The 24,418-nt window shown below is 46.2% G+C and overlaps 1 protein-coding gene across 2 annotated transcripts; it reads left to right on the top strand.

Moving 5' to 3' along the window:
• The first annotated feature begins 1,710 nt into the window (after window positions 1-1,710).
• Window positions 1,711-23,819, top strand: asns (asparagine synthetase). 2 transcript variants are annotated; one of them, XM_056583583.1, is made up of 12 exons: window positions 1,711-1,850; window positions 11,675-11,946; window positions 13,330-13,567; window positions 14,084-14,272; window positions 14,550-14,651; window positions 16,603-16,730; window positions 16,823-16,949; window positions 17,162-17,268; window positions 18,737-18,837; window positions 20,158-20,239; window positions 21,057-21,212; window positions 23,064-23,819. In XM_056583583.1, exons 2-12 carry the CDS (start codon window positions 11,698-11,700, stop codon window positions 23,277-23,279), a joined length of 1,695 nt encoding a protein of 564 aa, XP_056439558.1. In that variant the 5' UTR covers window positions 1,711-1,850; window positions 11,675-11,697; the 3' UTR covers window positions 23,280-23,819. The 2 variants fall into 2 exon arrangements, with proteins under 2 accessions (XP_056439558.1, XP_056439559.1); XM_056583584.1 differs by having other exon boundaries at window positions 1,711-1,846; window positions 23,064-23,777.
• Window positions 23,820-24,418: the final 599 nt, after the last annotated feature.

The raw sequence follows: 24,418 nt of genomic DNA, 5'->3' as shown, positions 1-24,418 counted from the left end.
TATGTCTGAAACAGATCATCAAAACTATTAACCTCCCACGAATTAATTATCTTTCACATGGAAGTGATACCAGAATAAACCCATTTTCTAAACCTAAAATCTTGCAATAAGTGGCGTAAAATTGTAAGGCGGCCATCTAAGCAGTTTGATGTCTCTGGAGTTGAAGACGTTCAACCACTAATGACCCCTAGGATACAAGAGGACCACCTAAGAGGACCCCTAGTATACAAGAGGACCCCTAGTATACAAGAGGATCCCTAGTATACAAGAGGACCCCTAGTATACAAGAGGTCTCTACTTTGCTGATGGGAGGGCCATACCCCCAACTTCTCCGGCAGCCGAAGTGTAGGAGATATCACCCATGGCCTCTTTTTGTCCCAAATGAATCGTGATGTTTGCTTTTTCCATTCACTAAATTGTTTTGGAGGGATCTCTACTGGAAGTGAGAGGAAAAGGTATAATAAGGGGAGAATGTTCATTTAAACTGATCTGATTCTGCTGACAAAATCGAGAGGGAGCAAGCCCAATCCACCCAGGCAGGGCCGCTGGATGGACAATTGCTCCTACGGCCTTGGTGCTACGGCTCTGCATCCAGGTAATCATATATATTTTTTATTTATGCAGTAAATATCTATAAGAGTGATAGATCTCTGGGTAGACTTACATAGATACCTGATATGGGGTGAGTAGGGGGCCTACAATTTGAAATTATACTTTGCAGTGAGTTCTTGCATGGGGTTGTAATTGAACATCATAACCGTATAATAATATTGTTTTCTGTACGTTAAGGACACATCCTGAATATACCCCATTTATTTCCAGCAAGGAAGGCCAGAACCTGGGTCCATGATTGTGACCAGTACACGTTCTGCTACAAACTTACTTTATACCCCTCACCTATAGATATACCCTTCAGATCTGACTCCTGTCGTATTGCTTGGGACAGAGGTTCAATGAATAAATTGTTTTTTTATGTCCATTATAATAACTCAAAAAATATATAGGGATATGCTTCTCTTCTCCGTTAACGTTATGTTTATTTATTCTTTATACATTGTGTTTGAGAGAGCAAAACAAAGTATTCAGCTCTATGGTAATTGGATAAGCACAAAAACAACAGCTCCGAATTAACCAGTAAATTAATTTAAATAATCCACACTTTAAGGGCAACACCTGTGCGCGTCCACGTGGGTGGCAACCGCTTCCTGTTTCAACAGCCGTTTTAACGTTTGTAACCGCCTCCCCTCTGCCGTCCTTCACTCATTGAAATGAATGGAGGCGACGAGTCCGCGCGGCGGTGTGAAAGCAGAGGTTCACGTGTAGCATATACCATGGACCTAGGCATATACTAACAATTGATATAACTATTGATGAAGGTGCTTGCACACCGCCGCGCGGACAACCGCCCTTATCACCGCCTCGCTGCCGGAGGTTTCAGCGCGGCGGTGTGAAGGGTCAGGCGTTTTCAAAAGCAGCTGCTGCTGCTGCTGCCGCCGAAAGTTTCACCACGGGGAAAGCTGAACTGTAGGGCAAAATCTGTGCGCGTTCACGTGGGTGGCAACCGCTTCTTGGTTTTCAGCCGCTTTTGTAACCGTCTCCCCTCTGCCGCCCTTCCCTCGTTGAAATGAATGGAGGCGGCGAGTTGCCGCGCGGCGGTGTGAAAGCAGCTTTCATTGACCGAACGTGAACCCGTCATGTCTTATCGCGAGACTTCGTAACCCTCGCGCGAGCGCACGTGTCGCTAGCTACTACTAACCAACGGCAGCGCGTGTTGCATCCGTGAGTTGAGTTCTGCTCTTTCTTGGTCCGCTTCAACCATTAACCGACTCACTACTGCCCGACACAGGTAGGTAAGAATCCTTTAATTCAGCTTTCATCCGCTTAACAACCCATACCATTCACCGCGATCTAACACCTCTTAATGTGGATACAATCAAAGGGAATCTCTTAAAAAACTATAACATCATCATGCCGTCAGAAGTGATGAGGCTGTACCGGCTGGGATCCACCTCACTTGGGCTCCTCTGACCCGGAAAGAATGTATAAGTGTTATATAAGTATAATATAAGTATTATCATAATTTTAATAATACAATAAGTATAAGTTAGGATGTAGGAGCCTCTTGACGGGAGTCTTTTTTATGTAGCCTACCGTAACCAGACTGATGGTGTAAGTTAGGTTGTAGGAGCCTCTTTACAGAGGAGTCTACCTTATGAACCAGACTGATGGTAAAAGGATCTATGATTCTGTTTACAGAGGAGTCTACTTTACGAACCAGACTGATGGTATAAGTTAGGTTGTAGGAGCCGGTTTTCAGATGAGTCGACTTTATATGTACCAGGCACAGCGGTATAAATAGGCTTATCTTGAATTTGGTAACCGAGCCCTCTACACGAGGACTATAGAAGACCCATCACTTGTGTTGTGAGCGACACGCCGGCCACATGAATCTGATGTGATATTGCATCAGATTCATGTAGAGTCGTATTACGGTAATGGCTGTAATGTGACGTTACAACTCAGGTCCGATTGAATAAAGATTGTTAAGGTTTAACTCGATTATTTGTTTCTCTTTTGTTTACCCGTACAGAGACATGGGGTAAAGCACGAGAAAGTATTTTGTGAGCACGAGAAACCATATTGTGAGCACGAGAAAGTATCTCGTGCGCATATCACTGGCAGCGTGTGTGAGTGACGTCAGGGATTGAATGGACGAGAGAGGAGAGCGGGTGGTTGCGTGTCTGTTTAGTGAAATAGTAAACGAGTCTGGTTGTGTGTTAGAATAAAGTACCCAGCCTGTTAAAAATCGTTGGCCGGCGGCCGATTCATTCCGTCCTATAAGCAGACCCACTGCCTGTCAAAGTGAAGGGTGTTGTTACCCAGTGGCTGCAAGTGAGGGGTGGGGCTGTAGAGGCAGCTGGAGCTGGATTCCCAAATCATTCACAAAATTCACCTAAATCCACTCCAATTGAAATTAAATGAGATTATTAAATAGAATGACACATTATAACTCATACCAAATGTACTTAATAAGCAAAAACTAGACCAAGTGATCTTGAAGGAGTTTTATTGACTCGTTCAGTGTGGGTTGAATATAAAACTTACGGAACACCACAGATTTGGGAATTGTAAACGGGCAGTTACTTAGTACAATTGTAAACCAACAGTTACTACAAGTGTAGTTAAATTCAAATAAGCAGCCCCACAGATTTCTGAATTGTAAATAGTCACTTACTGCAATTGTAATCAGGCAGTCCCTTGCTGCCAATGTAATTCAATGTAAAGTAGGTGGAACTATATGCAAATACGAATTCTGATGAATGTTGAATTTTTTTGGGCAAACCCTTTCAAAGATCATGTAAAAAAAAAATTGTAAAGGCACTTTGCTCGTCTAGACTTCTCAGTGGCAAATCTCAATGACCCTTGTTGTGAAATCTAATGTCCCGCTTGAGTATTTTCCTCCATGGCTCATAATTAGGGCTGGGTATCGTGGCCAATAATAATAATAATGGTAACAAAAAAAAGAAAACGATCTCATGCCCTATGAATCGATATTGCAAAATGTAAATGAAATTGATCCAAAATCGATTAAATCAATATTTATTTTACCCAGCCCTACTCATAATGGTATCACATACCAATGAAATTATACATGATTGTAGAAAAGTAACTTGGAAAGGAATTAAAGGCCTGTTCCAAGTTCTACGGTAAATGTGAAAAAAATCATGTAATTTCTGCATTCTCCAGTAGATAGATATGCCTTATAACAATTCATAATACAAAAATGTGAAAACAAATACATATAGGCTAGAATACAGAAATATTCTGTTACTGCTTAACTCTATTGCCAGATGCTGTTGCGTTTCTTCTCCCATTGCCCTCTGTTTCTTCGGGGCTGGTTCCTGTACAGGTCCCCTATACTCCTCATCCCCAACCAGAGAGGGAACAAGTCTGTCCCTGAGCCAAAACAAGCAAGTCAGTGTCCCCCTTGAAATTACTATATCAGAAACCAACTTGCTTGAGATAAAAAAAATAATCCAGAGGGAGAGAATTCATTAACAAAGTACAAAACATTCTTCCATCAGGTACAAAGAATAAAGATAAATAATGCTGTTCACAACAATAGTCGTGCCATAAAGCTTTTTGAATGGAATTGAAACTGGAGCGCCGTCCAAGTTTCAATCTTTCTTTCAATCCCTAACCCTAACCACTTCTAACCCAACTACCCTGTTACGTCAACAATTTAGCCTGTTGAGCTAGTTTGTTAGCCAGATTTTTGCTTGCATGGGAATGCACCATGTTCTTTCCATTACATCATTAAAATATATCGTTTACCAAGGTACTTGGAAAATAATTAATGAAAAAAAATTCCCACTATATCGATGTTTAAAAATACATAATTTTCTTGCATCATCGATGGCATAAAACCTATGACTATTATAACGTAGCAGTTGGATGTGGATGTCCATTTCCTACAGGCTGCAGCCAGACATTATTGAACGAGCTGGGTTGACTTCGTTGTCGGTCTGTGAATGTGTGTATGAATGGTTGTAAAACGCTTTGAATTAAATCGTCTGCTAAATATAAATGTTTGCGTCAGCAGAAACTAGAATGTTATGGAATCTTCAGTAAACTGCCAACAGAGGAAGATCAGCCTCAAGGACATGAGAATTTTCAGGTTAGCTAGCCATCTAGCTAACCAGCCTACACTGCTATCTACTTGAGCTGGATAGATTTAATGCTTCCTGCAGCTTATAAGCTCAAATATAACCTCATTATTTGATAGTGCACTTGGAGATAAGAAAGGCAATTATGTTATTTGTTTTACAGTTTGACAGCCAGTTTGACTGGACATAACACATCCCTATAATTTACCGAAGCCTTCCACAACACTGGTTTACGTTTCATACAGATCATTTCCTTTACGGTATACCTATGTTTGAGACGAGTGTGAAGCACGTACGTAGACGCCTACATCACGTAAATGTGGATTTTCTGGTTTAGGCCAAGGAGGGACCTTGAATCAAGGCAAGGGCGCAGACTGGCGCCCTTGGTTTGGATGTCAAAGAGTATTACTTGTCTTACAGGCCCTTTGACACCACAAATAGACAATTACATGCGTTCGAAGCAGTGTGGACCGTTCAGTGTTTTTTGCGGAAACTGCAAGAAACCTACAAATTCACACCTGCTGTCTATTAATCAGGTGTGACTCATGTGCATGCAGCAACAGATGGGAAGTTTATTTGGCAATAAACTGCTGTACTGGTACTGCGACTGTATATCTGGATGTAGTCTGTCTGATCAGGGACCAGATTAATAAATGTTGCACTGGATCTGAAAGACTGTAAACCTGGAGTCCGGCTGACCAGGGGTCAGATTAATATATGATGTTGCACATGAAATGCCCTCGGGTTTCAATGCAGAATTCCAGACGCATAAAAAACCTCAGAAGTGAGAATATTCATATATCCACCCACTACAACTACGCGTTGTATGAAGTCGCTGTGATCCTGCTAGGACTGATCTTGGACAAATAGCTTTTAGTGTTCATTCAGACCTATGGAACGTCTTGCACGGTCACCTGAACGTCAACCCACGTCATCAATAACTGTCCTATGTCTGCCTTTAATCGTTTCTTTGGATTTTGTTAGATTTTCTGTTTATTTCTGTTTGTTCTTTGGCGATATCATGCCGCATGGTTCAGGAGGTTCAATGATTCATAAGATAATTTGAAATGAAGGTTGAATGATTGACACAGTGAGACATAGTAATGTAAAAATACATTATGATAAGTAGCCTGGTAATGGAAACGGCCTGTTGGAGGTATGGAGTCCACCACCATCAGCCATGTGGTGTCTGGGTCAGGGTGAGTGGTCCGCCTGAATCGGCAGTACCTTTGTTTCCACTGCGGTGGACCGGACCAACATCAGAACTCAAATGCAGGTGCAGCCAGTGTCCCAAACACAATCGGCGCCAACAGCTTTTGATACTTTGCCATGGATTTACTTTCCCTTTTGTAACACAAATACAAAGAGTTCCTAGGACAATATTCGGTCAATTATGGGAATCGCAGGGTGTGCTAATAATATAAGCTAAAACCTAAAGTAACCTCATTATTTGATAGTGCACTTGGAGATAAATGCAATTATGTTATTTGTTTTACAGTTTGACAGCCAGTTTGACTGGACATAACACATCCTGTCTTTCACCGAAGCCGTCCACAACTGTGGTTTACGTTTCATACAGATCATTTCCTTTGCGGTATACCTAGATATCTGAGACGAGTGTGAAGCACATACGTAGACGCCCAGAACACGTAAATCTGGATATTCCGGTTTAAGCCAATGAGGGACCTTGAATCAAGGCAGTCATACATATTCATGATGAGATTCAGTCAATTTTGTCAAACAACAACACAAGGAAGAACAAATGCTGCGAGCAAAATAGCCAACTGCTAAGCGTACGTCAACCAACCTGAAGATATCAATGAATTTGTCGACGAAGATAAAACAGATGTTTTATCTTCATTATGGTGTGCCGGTGTAGCGGTTGCGTACTCTCTCGTTGCGTTGTGATTGAGACCATGATGGAACCATTGGCAGCCAGCCGTTTATTCTGGTGGAATATTTAACATGGGAAATGCTCTTTGAGAACCCTCACAATGGCAGCCTCTCCCAGCCGGGGTATACGTAGACTAGCCATTTACATGGAAATAAATATCACATTAAACAAATTAATATTTGAATGGGCGTTTGGTGACATACCTGGTGGAATATTTAACATGGGAAATGCTCTTTGAGAACCCTCACAATGGCAGCCTAACATGAGAGAAAGACAAGCTGAAGTACACATTCTTGGCGAAGTCCACGCTAGCTAAGTAGCTACGACCAAAGCACATGGTAGCCAAGCTAGCGATCCTAAGCCTAAAGTCCATTTAAATGTAATTACAGATTCCAAGGAACACAATATATATGTACAAGCAACCAAGTATTAATACAGTATTATGTACATTTAGACTCCCGTAATACATCGCCAAAGTGTGGATTCATATTTAACTGCTCTGACTACCTACCTCTCCCAGCCGGGGTATACGTAGACTGAGGAGAGGAGGCAGCAACGTACAATACAACCCCCGCATTCCGCTAGGGGGAGCTCTAGCACTCCAACCAAGGCTCCCACTACCACAGCCAGCGCAAGGATCTCGCTGGCAATGGCAAGTGGGAAGCATTAACCCTGCTACATTCCCCTCTACTGATTTCCACTTGCCCATCCAAAGAACAACCATACAAGTGCTGTGAGAACCCCTGAAACAAACCAAATCAGGCACAGTAAACAACATACAAATACACAGTGAATAACAAAACAAAAATTCAGTACTGTTCATACTACAGGTATCAAGCATTCCAGTCAGTGACCATCCCTGAAGAATTAGAATGAGGAAGGCTGCAAAGCCTCCCAACACCCATAGGAAAACATTCCCGTTTACATGTTAGGCTACCTGATACCACATAATTTACACAGTACAGTCGACGACCACCTGGACCCACAACATTCTATGTCACACAGGTCCCTGCACCATTCAGAGCTTTATCCCTTCTGAGGAAGAAAGGAAAAAAAAAAAAAAAAAAACGGCATTTTAATATACACAAAAATAAATAAATAAAATAAAATAAATAAAATCAGAAAAATCAAAATCCATAAACCTTAGAACCCAGCCAAAACTCTCTGGTGCATATTTTGGATGAGCCTGACCACAGGTCTAATAATCCTCCCAGATCTAGATCTCACACCTAGCATTATATCACTGCCAGCAGTATCGGGCTGAGGATGTTGTACCCTATCTACAGTCAGGGAACCTTCAACAGAAGACCGCAAAACAGGTGCTGACACAGGGTCAAGTCGCAAGTTAGTCTGGTCCGAAGGACAGTCAACGTCAGCCGTCAAGTCAGGTGGAACTGTCCAATCGTCTGCATCCCCAGGTAAGTCACAGGAGGTAGTCTGGGCCGGAGGGTCAACATTCTCCTCCAGGTCAAGAGGTGCGTCACAAGAGACAGTCCGAACAGGTCTGTCAGCCAACAAGACATCCAGCGGATCTCCATTAGAGTCTGGGAGTCGTGAGATCCAAGAAACAGTCCTGTCCTCTGAATCACAATCAGGCAGGACGGTAGAACCCACATCACCATCCGGAAAGGAATCATCTGTAGCAAAGTCACTCACACAGGAACCGTCATTCTCGGACCCAGGTGGGATAGGCAAGAAATTGACAGGCATTATCAAATTTCTATGGACCACCTTCTCTCGATCCGTTGTACAGTTCTTGATCCTGAATGTGTGTGTGTTTTCGTGTTTCTCCACAACAGTGTGCAGGTGACTGTCCCAGCGATCAGCCAACTTTCTCTTCCCACGCTCTCCTTTGTTGGCTAAAAGAACCCTGTCTCCAACTTCCACAGCCGCGCCCCTGAACTTCCTGTTGTATAAGGCAGCTTGTCTCTGCTGCTGTTTAGTAGAGGTGGGGCTGAGCAAGTGGCAGCTTGATGCCCAGCAGCATGGCAGCGGAAGCATAGACGTTCGTTCCGACAGTGGGAAGCAGTGTCATGGTCGTCGCAGCCACAAATAGCGCATGGCCCCCGAGCCCGGGTGCGACCGACAGGTCTCTGTCTAGGCTGCCCGTAACGCTGAGGAGACTCCCGTTGTAACAAACGCTCCAGCAGAGTGACAATATGCCCAAGAACGTGACTCTCACCTGACGCCGGCCCGCCGGTCATGGCAGGTTGGGCAGCAGGAGTCACTGCAGTCTGCACGTGACTATGCACAGCATCAACAGCCTGAGAATATTGCAGGTGGTCTGTTGGACGTGCAGCTGAATGGCGCTGCTGAAGACGTTTTTTGTGATGGTGCTCATCAAGCCGTACCTGCACATCCATGGCAGTCCACTCCTCCAGTGGCCTACAGCTGAAGACCAGAGACAGTTCTCGATCGGGCAGTGAGTGATGAACATGACAGTCACTTCCCTAGAGGAGTCATCAATAGTTTTGCCTTGCCTTTTCAGCCCATCCGTAGCTGTGTTGAGTGCCTTGTTAAGCCGGATCCAATAGTCAACAGCACTTTCATTCTCTAAGGGCTTTGTGTCATAGAAGTCAGCAAGAGGCATGAAAGAAGTCACAGACTCACTAAAGTGTTGCTTGAGTATGTCGAAAATGGGCTGAGGACCTAACCGTAAGACCAAACTATGCTTGCTACACACCCCCACTCTCACAACATCACGTGCTCTACCCTGTAGCCTGCCCATTACTTCTTCCGCCTGATCACATAACTGAACATCCCTCTTAGTCAGATACACTTTAACACAGTCTTCCCACTCAGAAACCGAAAGTTTGTCAGTCTTGTCCCCCCTGAAGGGATGCGGTTCACCACTATGCTGGCTAACAGTCAGGCTCATCTTAGAGAGATCAGCAATGGTCGAAGGGGCCAAAGTAACATCACCAGTTGGGGCGGACCTAAGACAAGAGGCAATGTTCTCCCCAATACTAGTCCCTATCTGCTTAACTAAGTCAGTTAATACATGCACAGGGACATGGTCCACATCCCTACCCCCAGAAAATGCAGATGGACCAGCTAACTGATCAGCACTAGAAAAAACGTCTCCACCCTCAGCACCATTCACTTTGGCCTGTTGAGGGGTGGATGTCAGGGGCCTCCCGCGAAAACCTCCTTTCTGGAGTGATGGGCTAAACATAAATGTCTGACCCCTGCCTAAAGCAGATAAGTTCAGCTCATCCATCTTTAATGAGTCACAATTTCCCAAAACCCAAAATGTACGTTATGCAGTGACAATAGTAAAGAAATAAAAACACATACACAACTAATGACACGTCAGTGTTCAAATGTCACGTTCAACTCAAAAGCAAAAAAAAAAAAGAAAACAATTTGCATTATGTGCACGAGGAGAAATAAAAATAAAATAAAACACAAAAAAATTAAAACACATATCTTTACCCTGCGTTCACACCAAAAGATGCATTTGCTGCCCGAACGCGTTGACGCCTGAGTTTTGCGGCGCGTCAAATCAAGTTTTGCGGCGCGTCAAACTTTTGACGCGCGTCAAAAGTTGAAATATTTCAACTCGAGCAGCATTTGACGCGCCCGGAAATACGTGAACGCGCCCTTCGCCCGTGCCCGGCAGCGGGCACGGGCATGCCGCGCCGCAAATCAGATTTTGACGCGCCGCAAATCAAGTTTTGCTGCCCGTTTTCTCGGCAGCAAATGCTGCGGCAGCAAAGCAGCAACGCGTCTCTACATTCACTTTGAATGGGATCACGACGCGCGTCAACTTTTTGCATCTTTTGGTGTGAACGCAGGGTTACAAGATGGTCGGCAGTAACCATATCCCTTGGTTCGAACTATTCCTCTTTATTTTTATTACTGAACCTGTCTACTAGAAGCAGCACGGGCGACTCACTGCACGGCCACGTCGTCGGTGCTCACGTGCCACATGTTGAATGGCGATCCTCAATGACGCAGCAGACAGGCAGAGAAGAACGGGTCACGGCACCATTTGTAGCGGTTGCGTACTCTCTCGTTGCGTTGTGATTGAGACCACGATGGAACCATTGGCAGCCAGCCGTTTATTCTGGTGGAATATTTAACATGGGAAATGCTCTTTGAGAACCCTCACAATGGCAGCCTCTCCCAGCCGGGGTATACGTAGACTAGCCATTTACATGGAAATAAATATCACATTAAACAAATTAATATTTGAATGGGCGTTTGGTGACATACCTGGTGGAATATTTAACATGGGAAATGCTCTTGTACATTGTACATTTAGACTCCCGTAATACATCGCCAAAGTGTGGATTCATATTTAACTGCTCTGACTACCTACCTCTCCCAGCCGGGGTATACGTAGACTGAGGAGAGGAGGCAGCAACGTACAATACAACCCCCGCATTGCGCTAGGGGGAGCTCTAGCACTCCAACCAAGGCTCCCACTACCACAGCCAGCGCAAGGATCTCGCTGGCAATGGCAAGTGGGAAGCATTAACCCTGCTACACCGGCATGCTATCGTTAGTTAAGGGCCTATCAGACAGGATACATTCCACAGCTTTCAGATATATGTTGTGTTTGAGCTGGTGTTTCCCTCATCAGCTTGACATTTCACATCAATTTTTTCCAGTTTGGAGAACTGTAAACAGCCAGCCTTGTGACGCTTTCGGCTTTCCATTGAACATCCCACTTGAATTTCGACTGGCTCCCTTGGTTGGGATGTCGAAGAGTTTACTTACAGGCCCGTTGACATCACAAAAAGACAGTTACCTGCGTTCGAAGCAGTGTGGAATGTACAGTGTTTTGCGGAAACTGGCAAAACCATACAAATTCACACCTGCTTCTCTTAATCTGGTGTGAAATTATTATTATCTTGGTAACTGATTTGCACGTTTACGTTGCAAGTTTATCTCGTTCCACCTCTTCTCCCAAACCTGTCGTACCAGTGGGGAAGAGTCAACCTGCACAAACAACACATGACATCTTTATGACGGTTAAGAGTGTGTGTGCGCGCGCGCGCGCGTGCGCGCTACTAATGCATATTCGATGAGATGGGTACTTTATTAATTCCTGACGGGGAAACATGTATGCTATTGTCCTCAAGGTATTCTCCCTCTCTCTACTCAGCCGGACTCCCTCCCAGCCCCAACATGTGTGGTATCTGGGCTTTATTCGGCAGCGATGAGTGCCTGTCCGTCCAGTGCACCAGCGCCATGAAGATCTCTCACCGGGGGCCCGACGCCTTCCGCTTCGAGAACGTCAATGGTTTCAACAACTGCTGCTTCGGCTTCCACCGGCTGGCCATCGTGGACCAGCTGCATGGCATGCAGCCCCTGCGCGTCAAGAAGTTCCCCTACCTGTGGCTGTGCTACAACGGGGAGATCTACAACTTCCAAGCGGTAGGCCCCGGACCCTGTCGTTGGTTTACACTGAATCAACACCGTCAGATGTGGGCTCAGACCCTGGTGCAGTATTCATGTAGAGGTACCTTCTCAGGCCAGGCACTTAACTAGTTAAATGAGTTGCTACAAATTCTCTGTTACATAAAAGAAGCAGACCCAAGTGTTATGAGCAACACCTGTGTTGAGTCCTGAGATGACGACTTTAGGAAAGGGTTTTGTTCTATAGTGCAGTTCTATTAAAGGGTTTAGTTCTATAGTGCAGCTCTATGTAAAGGGTTTTGTTCTATAGTGCAGTTCTATTAAAGGGTTTAGTTCTATAGTGCAGCTCTATGTGAAGGGTTTTGTTCTATAGTCCACCTCTATGTAAAGGGTTTAGTTCTATAGTGCAGCTCTATGTAAAGGGATTTGTTCTATAGTCCACCTCTATGTAAAAGGGTTTTGTTCTACAGTGCAGCTCTATGTAAAAGGGTTTTGTTCTACAGTGCAGCTCTATGTAAAGGGTTTGGTTCTACAGTGCAGCTCTATTAAAGGGTTTTGTTCTATAGTGCAGCTCTATGTGAAGGGTTTTGTTCTACAGTGCAGCTCTATTAAAGGGTTTTGTTCTATAGTGCAGTTCTATTAAAGGGTTTAGTTCTATAGTGCAGCTCTATGTGAAGGGTTTTGTTCTATAGTCCACCTCTATGTAAAGGGTTTAGTTCTATAGTGCAGCTCTATGTAAAGGGATTTGTTCTATAGTCCACCTCTATGTAAAAGGGTTTTGTTCTACAGTGCAGCTCTATGTAAAGGGTTTGGTTCTACAGTGCAGCTCTATTAAAGGGTTTTGTTCTATAGTGCAGTTCTATTAAAGGGTTTAGTTCTATAGTGCAGCTCTATGTAAAGGGTTTTGTTCTATAGTGCAGTTCTATTAAAGGGTTTAGTTCTATAGTGCAGCTCTATGTAAAGGGTTTTGTTCTATAGTGCAGTTCTATTAAAGGGTTTAGTTCTATAGTGCAGCTCTATGTGAAGGGTTTTGTTCTATAGTCCACCTCTATGTAAAGGGTTTTGTTCTATAGTGCAGCTCTATGTAAAGGGATTTGTTCTATAGTCCACCTCTATGTAAAAGGGTTTTGTTCTACAGTGCAGCTCTATATGTAAAGGGTTTGGTTCTACAGTGCAGCTCTATTAAAGGGTTTTGTTCTATAGTGCAGCTCTATGTAAAGGGTTTGGTTCTATAGTGCAGCTCTATGTGAAGGGTTTGGTTCTATAGTGCAGCTCTATGTGAAGGGTTTGGTTCTATAGTGCAGCTCTATGTGAAGGGTTTGGTTCTATAGTGCAGCCCTATCCATTAGCTCCTATATGTTGGCCTCTGTTAACAGCGTTCTCTCTTCCCCATGTCTTCAGCTTGGGAGGAAGTTTGGGTTTGACTACCAGACGGAGATGGACGGCGAGGTGCTGCTCCACCTCTACCAGCGCTTCGGCGTGCAGAAGATGGCATCCCTCCTGGACGGGGTGTTCGCCTTCGTCCTGCTAGACACGGCCAACAGGAAGGTGTTCCTGGGCAGGGACACCTACGGCGTGCGGCCCATGTTCAAGCTGTCCACCGACAACGGCTTCATGGCCGTTAGCTCGGAGGCCAAAGGTACGCGGAGGGGTGGGACGTCGCCCTGTGGCTCCTCCCACTGAGCGTCTCTCAGACTCTATAGAGACTCTACACAGCTTCGTCACTCCCAGATATGTAGAATCGTAGTTCCAGCGTGACACGAGTGGATGCTAGTTCCTTCATTTTACGTTTACATTCATTTAGTCTTATTCAGTCTGCCAGTAGGTCTTTTGGTTTTGATTAGTTTCACCATTGGTCTGGTTTCTAGGTGTACTGTTCCCGGCCTATGCTCCGTGATTGGTCGTGCTCATATGTCAGTCATGACCACTTCCTGACAAGTAGGCTGTCTGCGAAAAAAAAAAATTTGGCCCAGTGCTGTGTCCCAGATTTTCCAACGTCTGACTGCGAGACTAGTGAAATGTACTACTACTATACTCTACTGATACTAATAGTCTGGGAGTCTACATCGTCAATGGTGAACTCTGATAAAGGCACCACCGTAGCCATTGCAATGCGCTGGCTAACCCTCCTAAATGACATGTTTCCCCTCTCCAGGCCTTACTGACCTCAGCCACGCCATGCCTACCAATGCCAAAATCATTCCCTTCCTGCCGGGCCACTTCGAGACCTTCGACCTCAAGACCACGGGCAAGGTGGAGTTGCTAGAGCGCAGCAGTGGTCGCTTCCACTGCTGCACCCAGGAGCCTGCCCACTCCCTGTACGACTCCGCGGAGGTCGTCTCCGGTAGGCCCCCGCGGACTTCTCCCCCATTCCCCCCCCCCCTAGACCCCTAGCTGGTCCCCCCAAGACCCCTCAGACCCCCAGCTTTGGCCGCCCCTCTTAGATATTTATAGATATATTCAACAACAGCTGTTAAAGTTTATAGTTTGTGTACAATGTTGTATTCTTTTTTTATGTTTTTGTGACCAATGTTCATTATGAATACGTGCTCCTTTACAGTTCCTCCTCCATTAATTGCCAAGATAGATCACAAGGTAACATTTTGAACGGTGTTTCCCAGGTTTTGACGAGGAAACAGTGAAGCGCAACATCAGAGTGCTCTTTGAGAGCGCCGTACGCAAACGCCTGATGGCCCAGAGGAGGATCGGATGTCTCCTCTCAGGTGAGCCGCTGCTGTTCAGTACAAGGAGGATAGTATTACTTTGTGATAAATTCAACTTTATACATCTTAAATATACAGTTAAAGGGACTCTTACCTTTGTTGCATTTTTACACTTTTTTTGGATAAGGTTAAATTGGTATTAATAAGGTAATAACACTCTAATATGCAAGACAGACCCACCAGGAGTAAAAACAAACAATTATTTTACTCTCATAATATTTAGTGAAAACTTCAACCAATAAAATTCTTCGGACCGAATGACCTTATTGGCCGACAGACCTGTCTGTTTGCTGCATGGATATATAAGGTTTTCCGTCTGCTTCTTGTGGCGCATTCGGGCCCGCGTCATCAAGGCGCGTCCTCAACTAGAGGGTTTGTTTTGATTCCACGGCAGACAGTAGCGAGTAGCGACCGTAGCGACTGACGATGGCAGACCAAAGTGGTCCACGGTGTACTGAAACTGCACCATTCAGTCCGATTAGGGGACTCATCTCGGACTCAGACTCACAGAGTTACCCTCCTCTGGAGCCTCAGGAAGACCTCCAGACTGTTGGCCACCAACTGCACCATTCAGTCCGACAAGGGGACCCGATTCGGCCTCAGAAGCCAAGTGGTCCCGCTCCCCTGGATGATTCTCAGGACCTCCAGACCGTTGGCAACCAACCGCACCACTCAGTCCGATTAGGGGACCCGTTTCGGACTCAGACGCGAAGTTGTCCCGCTACTCTGGAGCTCCGGGAAGACCTCCAGACCGTTGGCACCCAACCGCACCACTCAGTCCGATTACGGGACCCATTTCGGACTCAGACGAGACGTTGTCCGGATACTCTGGAGCTACAGGAAGACCTCCAGACCGTTGGCACCCAACCGCACCACTCAGTCCGATTACGGGACCCATTTCGGACTCAGACTCGACGTTGTCCCGCTACTCTGGAGCTACAGGAAGACCTCCAGAACGTTGGCACCCAACCGCACCACTCAGTCCGATTAAGGGACCCATTTCGGACTCAGACGCGACGTTGTCCCGCTACTCTGGAGCTACAGGAAGACCTCCAGAACGTTGGCACCCAACCGCACCACTCAGTCCGATTACGGGACCCATTTCGGACTCAGACGCGACGTTGTCCCGCTACTCTGTTTGTAATGCTCATACACCTTTCTTATACTCAGTGGGACCACTGTCCTTCAACATGGGGCCTCAAAACGGTATCGCACGAAGCCCATAAAATGACAGTAAGCCACCTGCTAAATTTCTTGTTTACTAGACCCCTGGTAGATATTATGACCCCTGGGAGTCTAAACATAATCCATGGGAGTCTAAACATAACCCATGGGAGTCTAGAACTTTTGTACTGTAGCGACCCTGGGACAGTTAAATAGTTTGTGTGTTATGTGTTACATTATATTTCGTTGTCCGCTATGCCAGTTGTTCTATGTGTATGTATTGTAATGTTCTTCTTGTCAATCAGCATGGGGGCGAATCATTAGGTCAGCTGGGGGAGGGCCTTGGAAGAACAGGAGGGTGGGGGCCTGCACGCGAGTGAGACCGTGTTGGGGGTTGCCGGGGTAACCGGGGTTTGTTTTGTGTCGGTTTTCTGCCGTTGGTTACAATGTTACGGGTTTCAGTGACCTGGTTTTGGTTCATTAAAACTACCTTCAACTACTAATGACTCGACATCATTATGTCACCGGCGAGGTCGTTACAGTACTCGTTAAAATAGGCCCTTAAAATAACGCTTAGTTTTGTACGCTTAGGGGGTGGGGCATTGGAGGAAGGCGGGATGATTTGAATGTGCTGTAATTCTCAAATGCAACAAAGGTCCGAGTCCCTTTAATGGCTAAACATGCTAGACTCTGCATCATGGCTGTCTGCACCATCAATTAATCAATCAATGTCGAACTCGGATAAACTGGAAGTTAACATCAAATCCCAATGTGTGACGAAAACCAGGTGGTCTGGACTCCAGTTTGGTCGCTGCCACGCTGGTGAAGCTGGCCAAAGAGGAGAAGCTGCCCTACCCCATCCAGACCTTTGCCATCGGGGCAGAAGACAGCCCAGACGCCATGGCGGCCCGCAAGGTGAAGCCCGCCACCCTCCCTCAGACACAGGCCTCACGGAAACCCTTTGCTATGGCAGATACCATCAACGTGTGTGTGTGTGTGGGTCTCAGGTAGCCGCACACATCGGCAGTGAGCACCACGAGATCAGCTTCACGGCGGAGGAGGGCATCCGAGTGGTGGAGGACGTCATCCTCCACCTGGAAACCTACGACATCACCACCGTGCGTGCCTCCATCGGTGAGTGGGTGTTCTCCACCGTTCACAACCCTGCAAGTCTTATAGCGCGCCATGGTACAGAGAAGTAGCAGACCTGTGTTATGGGCGACTTCTGGGTTTACCTACACGGCCTGCCATGTGTACATTTCTATATAGAAAGCCTTTAATAATGGATATGCCATAAGTAGACGCATTCCTGACCTGTTCCCGGTGTCTTCTTCCTGCGCCCACAGGGATGTACCTCGTGTCCAAGTACATCCGAGAGAAGTCTGAAAGTGTGGTGGTCTTCTCCGGGGAGGGGTCGGACGAGCTCACCCAGGGATACATCTACTTCCACAAGGTTGGTCCTGAACACACGGCCTGATACTGCCGACCAACAGGCCCCGGGAAGCCATAGGATAGACCTGCAGCCAATGGGAGCGTGTGGGACAAATCAGCTGCAGGCATCTTGTTTGTTCACAGCGCTTCAACTGGGCGCTACACTGCACGGTCATAGTATAGGTTCCACCGCATATTAATCTAGCAGTCGTGATTTGCTGGACGTGGGGGGGGGGGGGGGGGTCACCGTGGGGCATGCGCCAGATAAACAAGAGATTGCAGATAGGTCTGGTTCCCGGGCTGGCACTCTTGTGTTTTTAGATTACCTACGTACTGTTATAGAGGTTCTAGTAATGTTGATCGGGGCTTGATGAAGCCTGCCTCATTTCCTGTCAGAGAAATGTAGGAGATTTGTTTACTTCGAATTTAAAAGTATTTATTTCTTGAAAATACATGAGCATCTTCAGTGTGGGGTCACGGGTAAGTTGTCGTTAAGCACAGTTTGGTGAGGTTCCTGAAAGTTCAGAAACATTACAAATGAGTCATGGGTAGCTATTACACCAAAACATTAGACAACCTCTAGGTGGCAGTAGAGGCTCATTAACAAGTAAAGAACAGCGAAGATAAAGTGAGCTGTTCACCTGGCCGATTTTCAAGCGGCGACATTCAGTCCGTGACAGAGGTGAAGGTAAACATAACGGGAATAGTTTAAATAAACCAAGTTTCCAGTTGGTCTGGAGGGGCGTCTGGCAAGTATAGTTAAGACAAACTTCAGCACTTGGTCAAAACACGCACTGCTACAATGTTCGCACACGCTGAACAACAAATAAAGGCTTGATAACGACAGGAGTGTCAAGCCTGTCGCACATCCGCATGTATGCACATCCGCATGTATGCACATCCGCATGTATGCACATACGCATGTATGCACATACGCATGTATGCACATACGCATGTATGCACATGCACACTGGGGTATGGTTTAGCGAGATTCTAATGAGCACACCCACTTACAGCAGGGGAGTTTATGCTCACCGTGTTATCAAAGCAACCTATATTTACCAACCACCGTGCCAGGAAACATCGGCTTGGCCGCCGACTGCTGAAGATGAATGATTAATACAAAAGATAACGATAATTATAGGTCTGTGAATGTAGTTTACCACAATGGATGCAGTAAGAGGAATACGTGAAGGAGAATTTAAGTACATAAAATTCATGAAATTGGAAAAGCAACTGCTTTTAAGTGCTTCAATATTTACAGGTTAAGAAATTTACCATGGTGCGATTAACATTAATGTCACTTTCTACAAAACGGACCTTTACAATATATTCCAGAAGCTCTATTTTGTGCTAAAAATAAATTCCAGTCTGCAAGAAGCTTCCCCTTGGAAACAACCGACCGCCTTGTTACTTCAATGATGGTCGACCGCTTCTTTCCTCCAGGCTCCTAACCCCGACTCACTGGACCTTTACACTGTGTCCTCCAGGCTCCTAACCCCAAGGCGGCGGCAGAGGAAAGCGTGCGACTCCTGGAGGAGCTCTACTTGTTTGACAACTTGCGAGCCGACCGCACAACCTCTGCACACGGGTAACACACGGGACACGCGCGGGACACGCGCGGGACACGCGCGGCTCACACACGGGACACGCACGGGACACGCGCGGCTCACACACGGGACACGCGCGGCTCACACACGGGACACGCGCGGCTCACACACGGGACACGCGCGGCTCACACACGGGACACGCGCGGCTCACACGCGGCTCACACACGGGTCACTGGATCCTCTCTGTTTCCATACGGTTCCTAGTGATGCTCTATTGAGGGTATCGCCACATGCATCACGCAACATGGTGCACCCCTAATTAATACCCATAATGCAATGCACCTTTCCCCCCCGATGCCTAACGGTTCCATTCAGACACCAGTTATCTCCAGACATGTATGGGCGTGTTTTGGGGTCATAAAGCAGGCGACAGGTCTTGGAGGTCCCCCCTGACAGATGGTTTTCACAGAGAAACAGTATTTGCCGACCCTGTATACAGACCCACACACGGGTCATGGTAGGACCCCCTCAGCTGCTGCTCAGTGCTTACGGAGTGTGTTGGCTCCTTTGAGCCACCAGGGCCCCCGATAGGAGACCGGTCCTCAGTCGTTGAGACCCGGGCCACTCAAGTAAACCAAGACCTGTGGGATTATTTATCCAAATAATGCACGACCCACCGACCCATTACTGGGACGTGATTAGTGTACAAACTCTCCTTATGCCGGTTCCCTGGTTAGTGTGCTATGGAGTCTTCACTATGAAGGGAACAGCAACCAGGACCCTCCCCTTTACAGAGTAGCTGAAGACACTTAAAAAATAACCATCTGTGTTTGTCCACCAGGGGTCAGTCTTTACAAACTCCATCAGATGTTCCCCGGCCTTCAAGGCCTCACACTCATGATTCTGACTGAAAACATACCAGACATACTGAAAACAAAGTGAATGAGTGAATCTATTCTGTTTAAGTAAAACATCAGCATAATTAATGTTGAACATGATGCAGTATGGATGAGTGGTTTATTACAGGGCAGACAGTTGATGACTTGCATTTAGAAATGATGGAACCATTGAGTCACGACTCAAACTACACGGTAAAGATCCTACAAACAATATGATCCGTAACCCATTGGGGCCTTTTTTTAGACTGTGAATGAGTCGTAATTCGATCGGAGTGAATTAGAGGGGAAATTACATCCTCGGGGGGGAAATGGAATATAATCTTTATTAATCTTTAGAGTGGGGAGGGGGGGGTAAAAACTCATACCGTTTTGTTATTGCAAAGGAATATTGGAAAAGGAATATTAAGCTTGTTAATAATGAGTTGATGTTCCAATAATGTCCTGGTTGTGTTTCCTCTACAGGCTGGAGCTGAGGGTGCCTTTCCTGGACCATAGGTTCACATCCTACTTCCTGTCCCTGCCAGAGGAGATGCGGACCCCCAAGGTCAGTGTCCCGTCAACCCCCAATACTAACAGAGGGAAGGCTGCAGTGGTTAGTGCAGTCAGGGGCCGGCCCTCCCCAGGAGGGCCGGTCATTCATCTGTGGTTAGGCTGTGTTGCTCGGCCTGTCGTCGTCTTCCCATTGCATTGCACCTTCATTTGGTGTTGAACCTTCACACAAAATCTGCTGTGATGAACCTTTTTATATCCCTCATAAATGAATATAAACCCATACCAACTGGCTGTTTTAACATCGTTAATATGTAGTCTGATGTTGAATACATAACATACAGTTGGCCATATAAAGTATTATAATTCAGCCAATGTTTACTCCGGTGCCTTGTGTTGACACACAAATAAGGTAATCCTAATTTATTTTTACTATGCCAGCTACCCCCTTGTATTCCTAAATTAGACTTCATTTTTGCAGATTTTTCCATAATCCTTTTCCAAACAAAGATTAGTTGATTGCAGGTTTCACATTTACAAGTTTAACTGTGTGTGTGTGTGTGTGTGTGTGTGTGTGTGTGTGTGTGTGTGTGTGTGTGTGTGTGTGTGTGTGTGTGTGTGTGTGTGTGTGTGTGTGTGTGTGTGTGTGTGTGTGTGTGTGTGTGTTAACCTGATTCTGCTCCATATCTGTATTAATAGGCAGCCGCCACATATGGAGGAGACGCTGCTTCCTGTATCCATAGACTGAGATCAGACATGTCAAAGAGATTCTGGGCTTGATGAGTGCATCTACCAGTGTTTGTGTTCAAGATTTGTTATTGTAAAATGTGAACATAAATAAATGACTAAAATGTGTGTGTGTGTGTGTGCAGAACGGCGTGGAGAAGCACCTCCTCCGGGACTCCTTCAAGGGCCTGGGTCTGATCCCCGACGAAATCCTGTGGAGGAGGAAGGAGGCGTTCAGCGACGGGATGACCTCCGTGAAGAAGTCTCTGTACACCAGCCTGCAGGAGCACATGGAGGGCCAGGTGAGCATCTCTCCACCCAGGGTCCTACTGGGCCTCCCTTATGCCTCCGCACGGTGTCTATCAGACATTAGGCTGGTTGTGGGTTTGAAACCGGAATAGACCCTTTACACAAGGGCTTCACCTTAGGTGCAACACAGGGGATGTCATCACATGACTTATAGGGCTGCTGCCCCCAGGTACGAGGGTACAACAGAGCTCGTTTTTTTTTTCCACATCAACAGTGAAAGTAACACCTGGATGGTTCCTTTTCAAATGCGTGTGCTAGGGATGTGCATTTCTGGCAAAAATACTATTCGATATTCGCTGAGAAGTATTCGCATAATATTCGAAAATCAGTCAATCCAGAACCCCCGCACGCACCTCGGATACACGCACACACACAATGACACAGGGAGAGGCTGTTATGATTTGTATGAAATCAATCTGTTTATTTCAACAACTGTGCCATCAACATTCAACATCAAAATTATTTCAACGTGGGCTTAGGCAGATAGGCCTACATGCGCCGAAAACGGATCGCTATTTATTTCTTTATTTTACTGAACACAGCCTGCATGACCGTGAACTAGACACATCAAAAAAATAACCTCAGTGTCTTTTTACAATTAATTTGTTACCAGCATTCTAGTGTTGATCAGCAGAGAAATAGTCCGCCAAAGACGTTGACGTCGCTTAGCAACCGAGAACACTATTCACCACCGGAAGTTGTGAAGGCCCATGCATTGAGAAGAGCTGTGTAATAAATAAAGATAGTCACATTCATTATTCGATATTCTACGTGACTCAGACTATTCGATGATCGTTGCCCATCCCTAGCGTGTGCATGTTAAAGGGCTGTACGTAGACACGCAGAGCCCTCTCCATAGCCTGAGAGCATCCAATATTTTTTAACTATCTGTCGACGCCATGGACCTATTGGTCGACGCAACGGATACGGCAAGGGCTGTGATTGGTCCTCTAACATTCATTTCCGGAATCACTTCTCCGGTTTGACTTTGCACCTTAATTACTTTGTACATCGTTTACTTTGCACCTTAAGGACCAATAAAACACAAAATAAGATTTGAAAAGCTTTGGAAGTTTAATTACAACACTGCTTACATGGTTTGTAGTCAACATATTAGATGGATCGGGCGGCGAATTGCAATACGTATCCGACATCCCAACGGAGAGCTGCTGAGGGGTCTCCGTAGTTACGGAGTCGGATTAGAGTCGGAGTAGTATACTTTGGCTAAACGTTCCGGGTGGTACTCCGACTTCAAGTTTCAAATTCCGCATCGCAAAACAAGCCGTTATATTCGCCATATTAACGCTATGTACGCCACATTTACGTACTGCGATACACCTCTGTACCCGCTCCGAAATGCCTTTACCGTGACGGTTCGGTACAAATACGTGTACCGTTAACACCCCTAGTAGTACCGGCACCAGGTACGCAGTAGTACCGTCACCAGGTACGCAGTAGTACCGGCACCAGGTACGCAGTAGTACCGTCACCAGGTACGCAGTAGTACCGTCACCAGGTACGCAGTAGTACCGTCACCAGGTACGCAGTAGTACCATCACCAGCTACGCAGTAGTACTGTCAAAAAAATAGTACTGTTCACAGTAGTACAGTATTACTGTCATCAGGTTGGCAGTAGTACAGTAGTACGGCCACCAGGGTAGCATCATCTTATGTTATCACTAGAAAAGCGTTTGAATAAGGCCCAATCCCATTTCTACCCCTTACCCCTTCCCCTTACCCCTCCCCCTCGTTTTGAAGGGGGAGGGGTAAGGGGTAGAAATGGGATTGGGCCTTAGAGAAGATAAGGGGCCTCTTTAACACGGTGTGGATGACCCTCCCCTCAGGTGAACGACGCCCAGCTGGAGAAAGCCCACAAGACCTTCGCCCACAACCCGCCCAAGACCAAAGAGGCCTACTACTACCGGCAGGTGTTTGAGAAGCACTTCCCGGGCCGTGGCCAGTGGCTGCCCCACTACTGGATGCCCCGCTGGATCAAAGCCACTGACCCCTCCGCAAGAACCCTGGCCATCTACACGCCGGACAAGGAGCAGGATCAGTAACCAGGACCAGTCACCACTCACCAGGCCCAGTAACCAGGACCAGTCACCACTCACCAGGCCCAGTAACCAGGACCAGTTGTCCATCCGTTCCCCCCCCCCACCCATTCAATTTGTTAGCTTGTTCAATAGTTGGATAGTGCTTATGTAAGTGTCAGACACCTAGCAGCAGCCTGCTAGACGTCATCTATCTTGGTACGACGGCAGCATGAAGTCTACCCATTCCTCAGAGCGGGCCTTCTGTATGTATGGTCAGCAGGTCTGGGACATGGGCAGAAGCTATTATCGGGGAGGACCTTGGTCTCAGCTCGGACTCCGTTCTGACTCTGTAGGTGTTATTAAGTGATGACTGCTTTGAAATGTTGACGGTTATCTGAATCTTAATTTAAAACAAACACTGGAAGACTATGGTTTCATTAAAAGTGCTTTTTCCTGGCTGTTCCTGGTTGTTTTTACGTGAGTGATTCTGAATCCTGAGTTGTGTCACGGTGCCTGAGCCATCAGTCTATTCCTGCTCTTCATCATCCATACTCCGTATTCCAATTACAATCAGGGCATTTAGCAGACGCTTTTATCCAAAGCGACTTACACCGGTTAATACACACATTGACACACCAACGGCAGAGTCAACCATGCAAGGCGACAGCCAGCTCGTCAGGAGCAGTTAGTGTTAAGTGTCTACTTAAGTGTGAACTTAGCAACCTTTCAGTTACAAGACAACTGCTCTACCTCCTGGTGCGTTTTAGTATTCTCTGTGAACCGACTCGGACCTCGGATGTGACGTCACGCCCACACTTCAAGCGTTTTATTATGATTCGGTCGTTGGAGAAAAACATGGACTGCACCCGGAAAGCTGTTGTCGCGGTAGCATTGGGAGAGTACCAGGTGCTCCAAAATAAGTAGGCCATAGGCAGAGATACGGACGCAGTAAGCTATTGCAGTAATACGAGTGATTGAAATTCTCATTTAAACCACCAAAGAGGTCCAAACACAATGAAAACAGTTCCTACTTCAAGTCCCACTGGGCGTAGCCATCTTGAATTATGTCTCGGAAACCTTGCTCGGCCTCCTCCTGAATTCTTCCGAGCAAGCAAGTTCGCCATCCGAGGAAAAGGGGCGTGTTCATGCGTGTCGCTAGGCAA

The sequence above is a fragment of the Gadus chalcogrammus genome, chromosome 22 (assembly GCF_026213295.1).
Source record: "Gadus chalcogrammus isolate NIFS_2021 chromosome 22, NIFS_Gcha_1.0, whole genome shotgun sequence".
Taxonomy (NCBI): Eukaryota; Metazoa; Chordata; class Actinopteri; order Gadiformes; family Gadidae; genus Gadus; species Gadus chalcogrammus.
Note: the sequence above shows the minus strand (reverse complement) of the source record. Positions and strands in the feature narration are given on the sequence as shown.

What these genes read in the sequence shown, in the direction of transcription:
- asns (XM_056583583.1), top strand. Translation starts at nt 11,698, where the DNA reads ATGTGTGGTATCTGGGCTTTATTCGGCAGCGATGAGTGCCTGTCCGTC. An exon ending in ACGCCATGGCGGCCCGCAAG is followed by an intron (nt 16,731 to 16,822) that starts GTGAAGCCCGCC and finishes TGTGGGTCTCAG; the next exon opens with GTAGCCGCACACATCGGCAG. An exon ending in AGGAGCACATGGAGGGCCAG is followed by an intron (nt 21,213 to 23,063) that starts GTGAGCATCTCT and finishes CCCTCCCCTCAG; the next exon opens with GTGAACGACGCCCAGCTGGA.